The sequence below is a fragment of the Gracilinanus agilis genome, chromosome 5 (genome assembly GCF_016433145.1).
Source record: "Gracilinanus agilis isolate LMUSP501 chromosome 5, AgileGrace, whole genome shotgun sequence".
NCBI lineage: Eukaryota > Metazoa > Chordata > Mammalia > Didelphimorphia > Didelphidae > Gracilinanus > Gracilinanus agilis.
In genome coordinates this window covers 30684547-30694212 of record NC_058134.1, presented here as the reverse complement: position 1 = coordinate 30694212, position 9666 = coordinate 30684547, and the positions used below count along the sequence as shown (strand labels likewise).

Here is a 9666-nt window from a genome sequence, read left to right as displayed (position 1 = left end):
AGAAGGAGAAGGAGAAGGAGAAGGAGAAGGAGAAGGAGAAGGAGAAGGAGAAGGAGAAGGAGAAGGAGAAGGAGAAGGAGAAGGAGAAGGAAGAGAAGAAGGAAGAGAAGAAGAAGAAGAAATATGAATTTTTTCCATCCAAGTTCACAAACCTCATCTATCAATGAGAGGCTAAGAATGCCTAACCTACCCTGACCCCTTTTGTTTTACAAATGAGGAACTGAGATCCAGAGATCGAAGAAGATATCTTGTTCACAGTCACACAGTAGCAAGTAGAAGAGCTAGAATTCAAGTCTTGGACCCCTGAGTCTAAATGAGATTTCTTTCCACTACATTCTGTCTTAAAATTCAAGTCAAACCTCAGAGACAGAGTATAGTTACTAATCCATGTCAATACACATAAAGGACTAAGGATTAAAACACAAATGTCTTTGGAATCTTAAAGATATTAAGACAGCACACTTCATTTTCATTCTTCTATTACTGGACGTATAGATAGTTTTCATATTTTTTTCAAATTGTAAATAATGCTGCTATAAAACCATTTAAGATGGTAAGGTATGAATCAATCATTGAATATTGCTTTAGCTAAATCTTCTCCAGAATCATCTTGTTAAACTGGTGACAGTTTCTTACACCATCCTACTAGAATGATCTACCTACATTGTCCAGATTCCCTTTATGATTAACTCTGAATTATATATTTATATCAAAAGTCATCATGGGTAATGATACACCAGGTATCATTATGCCCAGCTCCATCATTTGTTATTAAATCTTTTGTTGGGGAGTGTCTTGGTGGAGTGCTTTTCTTTCCCCACTCCAATATCTGGAATGTTCCTCCTTTTCACTTGCCCTTTGTAGTATCTAACTCAAGAGATAGCTCAGTGCCACCTTCTACATTGTTGTTGCTGGTCCTTTGTTTTAAAGGAGACTAAAGAAATTACGAGGTGATGTTTTCTGACTTACACTTAAATTGAATTTAAGTGAGGCAGAGTCGCACAAAGCCATCAGCTTTACTCTCTTTTCTAGTTATCCAAGTCCTGGGGCAGGACAAAAGTCAGGATGACTGGCAATGGTCTGGGATACAGTGGATGCCCTTGGCATCTCTGATGCCTGACAAAGCTCTAAGCTCTTCACAGTGCTTGTTTCTATAGCCTTGAGAACAAGGCGATATGTTCTATCGATGATGTTCCCATCCAACCATCTGCTGGGGGGAAAGTCTTCACCTGCTTGGGATAGACATTCTCCTATCTTATTGATGGATCAATCTGTGGCCCCATCAATTACCCTCAACCTGGTTCAGCCCATCTGCTGAGATGGTTTTACCAGGATGTGGCCACCGTGTATGCCGTAGCTTCTTGGGGCCATAGATGAGAGTTGTGGGCTAAGTGGATGGTGAAGGTGGATGAGTGGTTCAGATAAGGGTTGGGCAGGCTCTTACACCAGAGGTGTCAGTCCTCTCTGAACTCTGAGCCCTTCCTTGATCTCTCCACTGATAAGACGTAGCTCCCTTTTGAAGTCATTTGTATATACTTTGTATTAGATACCTAAAGAGACAGCATGGAATCCTGGGTGAGAGCCTGAGCCCAGGTTTTGCTTCTGACACATACTGTATGACCCTACATCACTTAACCAGGTGGCACAGTGGATAGCACTAGACTTGGTGTCAAGAAGCTCTTTGTTTAAGTCTGCCCTCAGACACTGACTGGGAGACACTGGACAAGTCACTTAACCTCTCCCTTGGTTTCCTCATCTGTAAAATGGGAACAATAATAGCATCTACTTTGCAGGGTTGTGAGGATAGAATGGGAAACCATTTGTAAAATGCTTTGTAAGTCTTAAAGCACTATATTTTTATTATTTTTATTATTATTACTAGAGTTTCAGGCAAATCTCTTAGACAGAGAAGATGAATCTTTTTGGGGAGGGTAATGGCAGTTTGGTGAAGCCTATGGACCCCTTTTTAGAATAATTTCCCCAAATTGACAATTGAAGGAAATGTTAAATTTCGGTTAGAGGTTGGCAGGTCAAATGAGACGACACGGGTAAGCCCTCGGCAAACTTTAAGGTGCTATGTAAATGTGAATTACTTATTATAACAAAATTATAATTATTCTAATATGAATAGCTGGGGCTGCTGTTGTTTCTGATACTCTTGTGAACGTTCTTATAAAGAGAAAACGGTAAGAAGGTCCCCCTTTGATACTTAACGATGTTCCAGGGACAGCACTGTAAATAGGCAGGCAAAAGATGCCTTCGGAATACATTTTGAAGAGGTGCCGAGGATGATATAATGGAAATCACAAGCATTAGAATTATTTCTTTATGTCAAAGCACTGTCTCTAGAAAGTATTTGTTAAAATGCAAATATTTTCCTTGGGAGGGGGCAACCTATTAGCACTCATTGTTCTATTAACAGGCATCAGAGGTGGGTAGGAATGGAAGAAAAAGCAAATAAACCTGGACTGGAAGGAGAGGATCGAGGGGAAGATATTAGGCATAGGAATGTGGCTTGGGAAAGCAGGACTGCGTAGGATGATACTGGGTGGTGGTGATAGCGGCACTAGACCCAAATGGGCAAAGCTCTCCAGAGAGTGGGCTTTCCACTCTCCAAAATGTGCCTGGAGGTGTGGTAGAGGAAGGGGCAGAACGCAAGATGAGATATCAAAGTCAAATTCATAGGATCAGTAATTTGGATCTAGAAGAGATCTTCTTTAGAGGTCATCAATGGCTAATCCTCCATTTTACCAGTGGGGAAATTAAGGTTTATCTAGGATCACTCAGGTGGTGAAGTCTGAGGCAGGATTTGAACTCACTTCTTCCTGACTCCAGCAATCTATCCATTATACTACCAAGATCTGTTCCTTTAGATGCCACAAGGTTTATCAGGAGGAACTCTGATTTGCTGGACTGAGGTACTTCCCAAAGAGCTGGATATGTGCTTGGGCTCCTAGGTATTTTATTTTATTTTATTTTATTTTATTTTATTTTATTTTATTTTATTTTTTACTGGAGTGACAAAGAGAACTCCTGATTGGCCTTCTGTGACCTGGGGTGGAGGTTGTCCCAGTTCAGCAAATCAGGGCTTGCTCAGATTCCCCCAATTCTCTTTTCTGTCTGTTGGCTTTTCGCCTTCAAGGAGAGAAGCAACGTTTCCCTAAGATTCATGCCTTTGGCTGGGTCAGTTCCCCTGTTGAGGCTGAAGATGAACTTTGGTCTGAGTTATCAGGGCTAACTTACTTTTTCAACAGGGTTGGTTGTTTAGAAAAAAAATTGCTGGACCGTCTGTCTCATTTCTGTCCTTGCTGAGCCCACAGGCTGGTCCACAGTAAGCATTTGATAGATGCTAGTCAACTGATTCAACTTAGAGATGATTCCCATAGTCCAAATGGAAAATGTAATTAAGAATCCCTGTCTTGATGGATGAAGGCAATATTTTAGCAGGAGAGGCTGCCCCATAAAATGTTAGGGCAATCAAGGACAATTCTGATGGCTGGATTTGAGCTGAATTCTTTATGGTATCGTTCTAGAGAACCAGAACAACATGTGGTATGGGACAATTTGAATGTAAGATTAATGGTAGGAGAGACTCTTGCATAGAGAATAAATCAATTAGCCACTAAGCACTAATTAAGGACCTCCTATGTGCTGGGTGCCAAGGATATAAAAGCAAAAAGAAGTAGTCCTTTCCCTTATGGAGTATACAAAATGCAAAGAAGAGTGTAGGGGATGAAAACAAACATAGGTAGGCAATCAGGGGTGGTAGAACAAAATTTGGGGATTTTGTCTTTGATTTATTTACTAGGAAGCTACTAGATCATATGAGGAGAAATGGGAGGAGGAGACATTTGGAGAAGTTTCAATTCTACGGTGAGGAAACTGAGGAGAAGCTGGAAGCAAAGGGCTTCAAGAGAAGGGTTTCAATCCTCTCAGGCTGGGAAAGAAGAGTTTTGATGATAATTATGGGAAAGAAGGGCTCGAAGTGAGACTTTGCGGTAGCCATGGGATATGGAGTGAGGAGAGCATTGGATGGGGGCCAGGAGAGATATGGGTTCAAGTCCCATCTCGAACACTTACTCTATGAAATCATGGGCTAACTGCTTTTCTTCATCTGTAAAATGGTGATATACCTATAAAACTCACTTCCCAGAGGTTTAGTATGGAACAAATGAGATAACTAGTGACGAGTGCCCCATAAACCTTGAAATTCTATAAAAATGTCAGCTATCATGGCAGGAGACCCAAGATTTATATTTGGAGGGGACTCCACATATTGCTCAAGGAGTTCAAATCCTCACATTACAAATAACAAAATAAAAGCATAAAGAAGAGGGTCAATAATCAATCAGTATTAATTGCCTATCATGAGTCAAGAAGTATTGGAAATACAAACACAAAAATGAAACAACTCAACCTCAACGAGTTTACATTCCATTATGTATGTATACAGACATCCACACACACATACACAGACATCAAAAAGTCACAAAATGAATACAAAATAATTATAAGGAAAAAAAGCATCAAGAGCTGGGAAGATCAGGAAAGGTCTCATTTAGCAGTGAACTGACTTGATTAAGGCCACCATCAGCCAGTCTTAAGAAGCATTTATTAAGTACCTAATATGAGTGGAAGAATGAGAGTTTGAACCAAGTTTTTGGACTGGGAATGTAGCACTTCTTCTACTATATGATACAACGCTATAAAAAAAATGGCAGAATTTCTGCAGGAGTTGGAATAAAGGAAGAGGGTGAGCTTAGGGGTCAAGGATGGATCCATGAGTCTCCATGGTAATGGAGCATCATTCCAGTGGAGCAAGGATGGCAAGAGAGGAGATGAGGAAAGCACCACGGGGAGAGCATTGGGGCCATGCACTGGGAGCGGGGAGCTGGCTCCAAAAGAAGGAGCTGGTAAAGCTTCTACTGAAAGAACAACCGGAAGAGGGAGAAATAGCAAAGGAGAATAATGCAAATCCAATGCCAGGGAGTTCGGTGAGTCTAAGGAGGTGATTGGCTTTTTGAAAAGCCACTGAAAGTTCAAGCAGGATGGGCCATTGGCCAAAAACTATTGTACTTGGCCATGACCGAGCTGCTTTTTAGTCTTTGTTGAGGGGCTCTAACTTGGAGAGGGAGGAAGCAAACAGCTCATTCAGGGACTAAACAATACTGTTTCAGGGCAGTCCATGGGCTTTGCTGCCATCTTGTTATAATGTCTCAGTCTGTCATCATCAGCAACCATTCATTGTGGAAAATAGCACGAGCTGTTTTAGGGAGGAGGTTAATGCATCAATCGCCATTTCTGAAGAAAGCATCTTTTTGACAAGAGCCTCCAAGTTCTTGAGAAGAGAGCTAGGGAATGGTCTGAAAGGAGAGCTCGGGCATTGTTTGCCGTTAGGTTTAGTTTGGGCACAATCCATTTCTTGGCACTAAGAGGCACTCTCATTTAACCTCGAGAAAGACAAATGTGTTCCATATTTAAGGAAAACACTTTAGCATTTTTCTTTAATGGCCTTGTCTCTTAATGGATTCCACGTGGTAATGCCCGACTTGAAATAGAATTCAGGAGTGCGGTGGCAACCGGAGTACAGCCATGGTAAAAACAAAACCTGCCATTGCATTAACTACTTAGTATTATATCTTAAAAGCTCGAGATCTGCATTTCGAAACTCAACAGTTCCCTGGGCTTTCACCTAAAGCTTTCCTACTGCTACTATGAAAAGTGTTCCCGAGATGTCCTTGCAAGAAGTCTTGTTTGAAATTTGATCTCCTCCATCTGAGTCAGGCCAAACAATACCTGATTTACCATTTAATTTCCATTTCTAGTGTTTATGCAATTATATCCATTAGGCTGACAATTCTTCAGTGAAGCTGATGAGTTACTAAGATGGATTCATTATATGCTTTTGTAGGCCTTTCACCAGCTGTAGAGCGTCTGTGTTTGTTCCAATACAGCTCAAAAAGCACATTATTATTTGTTCTTCACTTTTCTTTTTTGCACATCTCAAAATGAGTTCAAGGAGTAAGAACACTTACCAAAAAGAAAAAATCTTGATCATGATTTAAGAGTTGGAACTTCTTGAGTTCTCCAAAATATGAAAATTAATTCTGTGACAAACATTTTAAAGCAACTCTTGGGAAGTCTAATCTCTAAGGGCATAGGAAATGGAAATAAATTCACTATATGAAGGAGGGTTGGGAGGAAAGACTTCAGTTAGACAGCTCTAAGCAAGCATCCTGTGTAAAATAAAGTGACTGGCAAGGCCACTCTGATGGTAGCCAAATCCCGATTGGTCCTGAACTTCTGCATGGAATTGAGACTTTCTGGTGAAAGAATCAGGCCAAAGACACTGTCATCTTCTAGCAATGTGGGTTTCATGACTACGAACGAGAAGGCACCACACCCCGGCCGTCCAATTCCCCAAAGTTTGTCGTCAGGATTTCAGCTCTTCAACACTAGACTGTCCCTTAGGAAAGTCTGTGATCAAAAGCTGGGGCTAATGACTGATTTTAATGTCCTCTAATTGCTACATTCGATTTAAGATGCCATGTTCCATTGGAGGACAAAGAGAAGGTTTCTTTATTTCCTGCTTGGGATTATTCTTTTCATCACTCCTTTGTGCCGGATTTTTTTTAATTAAAGCTTAAAAAAAACCCTTCTATTCTCCATCAGAGAATTGATAAGTAGAACAGACATTCTATTCTAAACTTCAGCCTTTTTCAATAAACTAAAGGAGAGAGAACCATTTGGAGGCTAAGAAATAAGATAAATTCAAAGGGAAAGACAGAAAGAAGAAAAAGTTTTGACAGCTGTGTTACTGAGGAATATAGAATGGTGGTGAACACAATGAACACAGACGAGGCAATTATGATTTATTGGGAATCAAAGAAAGCCCGAATGGAACAATAAAGCCCCTTCAAAAGGACACCTGCTTAAAGTATTAATGTTGTCTTAATGAGACACCATTAAGGAATCACTGACAGAAAGAACCCACCCCACTCGACAACAATATCGGATCAATATAGACAGACATGCTGGGTCTAACCTTTTGTTCTTGGGAGACAGTTAGCAGATTGGTTCGTTTTACTGGGGTCTGCTTCAAAACTGGCTGTCACAAATACTGACATGCTTAAGGCCAATCACCTGCCTCGTTCAGGGAGATTGGGGGGGAAGGGGAAGGAAGAGGAAGGCCAGTGGCCTTTCAAGGTACAGAGCTTTTAAAAATTACATCCATAGATGCATAGAATGAAGCTTTGTTTCCCCATTTCATGAATCATATTAACTTGCAAGGCATTAATGCCAAGTGCTGGTCCCTTTTGTTAAGGAACTCTCCGCTGGGGCTTTGTTGGAGGTTCTGGGTGAAACAACCACTCAAATGGCCAATCAGTATGAGAAATGTCAGCAAAGTTCGGCAATTAACCAACTCCTGGCCATGTCTAAATGCTTCCTGAGTTAATTAAATGGAGCTGAACAGAGACACCCGTTATTTGGGATCTAAGGGTACCATCCCCCAAAGTTGCACATATTCACACCCAGAGTCCCAGTGGGCTTATTTCTCGTTTTAAAAGCTGTTACCCCAAAATCACATTTCTAAAGAAATAGGGCACATATGCTAGCCTGATTTCAAATTTACAAGTTAGAGACGGAACTTGGAAATCCACTTAGGGTCTGGTATCTCTTGCCTCCAAAATATTATAAATGAAAAACTCCGGGACTCAATAGAAGTGCGATTCACCAACAACTGGGCAAAGAAGAAGCTTTTAAAAATACCTTCTCATCACACTAAAACTGCATCTGCCTCCCTCCCTTTACCCACCACTAGAAGTCATTGGTATTTCATCAAATATTATCATTTACCCTTGGAGGGAAAACAAAATGGGATTTACAGTCTCTCTGAATTCAATTTTTTTGTTTTGTTATGGAACCATTTGAAAAGTTGCTAAAGATGTTTCTTTGGAACCCTGTGAGCCCCATAAGATTTATGAGGCTTTTCAATAATTTTACGAGTGATATTTCTTTATAAATATAACAGAGCACTGGATCATTGCAAATGAAGTAGCGCTGTCTTCTCAGCTAGATTCCTAAGCCCCCAGCTGTAGAAAACAAGCATTTCTGTCCTAGCTGCTCTAGGTTTTCAGCTTACTTGGAATGCCTTTGAATCAAGTTCCTGCATCATATTCCAAGTTTTCACTGAGTGCTATGCTGATCATGGTTATCCAAGGAACATTCTATGTTTGGGATTCTGTGGGGAAGGGAAGCCACTTGCTTGGATATTCAGACTATGTCAGGCATGATTTCTGAAATGTGAAACTTTGCATGGATGTAAGACAGAATTCTTATTACATCTGGACTGATATGACTGCACATAGCATTATTTCCAGGTTAAGCAAAGTGGAGCAAATCTAGAGAAACGAGCCAACAAGTCGCTCTAACATACATTGACTATATTACGCTGCCCAAGACAAAGCATATTAACTAGTTAGCGAATGTATACCCTTCCTACGAAAAGGCAAGAAGGAGCCAAGTGGATTTTTCCACGCAATCTGAAGAAAGAAAACTGATGAGAACTGGACCGTTCCGAATCTCACCATGCCCTTATTTGAAAGGGAAAACTTTTAGACATCTCGCCACCTCTGCAGTTCACCCGATGATTTCTGGTTAACATTTGCTAACAACCCCATAAACAAAAATTCGACCCAGAGAGCTACTCTTAACTCCAGCTTTCCCATGCAAATAAAAAAGTGCTTGGAAATCTCTGTTGATCGTGGAGACCTTTCAATCACGTAGCAACCTCTATTGCTGCTGTTTTCAATTTGGAATAGACAGGCTTCAAATTCAAGATTTATGTGCGAGGCAGCAGATGCAGCAACTTCTAAGGAAAAAAACAGTCACAGGCACAGAGACTAAAGGGAGAAAAATAGAAAGAAAAAATTGTCCCTACCTTTTTTCTGAGAGTACGATGGCGACTGCACCTGAGGGAAAGTAGGCTTTTCTTCAGTGAAATATTCAGGTTGGTTGTACGGCTTCAGGGCCATGTCCATGTCAGAGTACTCGCTTTTAAACATGTTTCCAGGGTAACTACAGGTATACGGCTGATTCACTGCCCAGGCCTGTTCCATATATATGTTGTTACTGTGCCCGGCCTGAGCATCACAGCCGCTGTAATTCTGACTATCTTCGACATATGTGCAAGAGCCTGGACACTGCATATAACCCGTGCTTGCAGCACCTGGGTAGACCTCATATATTTCCTGCACACAGAAGTTCATTTTGTGATTCTGTCCCCTGCGCTTCTACTTTACATATACACACGTACACAAGCAGCATTCATACACACCATCTGGGGCATACACAGGACTGTGCGTACACACCCAGACGCATACATACACATCCAACGGCAGGGAGAGGAGAGATGAATAAACAGGAGCAACCAAGTCACAGCCTCCTTCACTTTGGAGTACTAGCACTTGATATGCTATTTATATTGGGTAGGCTGGTCAACTCCCCCGCCATTCAAACATATTGAGAGGCAGATTTATGACCATGGAAGGTCTTAATCTGTGACTGTAGCTAATTCCTCGGGAAGATGGCAGACAGGTAGGGCTGAGCTCCCCCACCTCCTGACATCAGATAAAGAAGTGACTGCCAGACAAGCCGTCTCATTAG

At 41.2% G+C, this 9666-nt stretch overlaps 1 protein-coding gene across 1 annotated transcript in view; it reads right to left on the bottom strand.

The window, feature by feature from the left end:
- The window catches only part of THRB (thyroid hormone receptor beta), a 45898-nt gene extending 36629 nt beyond the window's left edge, over positions 1 to 9269 (bottom strand). The window contains exon 1 of the mRNA XM_044677519.1: positions 8942 to 9269. Coding sequence (XP_044533454.1) covers positions 8942 to 9269 — 328 coding nt within the window. The remainder of the gene's footprint in view (positions 1 to 8941) is intronic.
- Between the last annotated feature and the right edge of the window lie 397 nt (positions 9270 to 9666).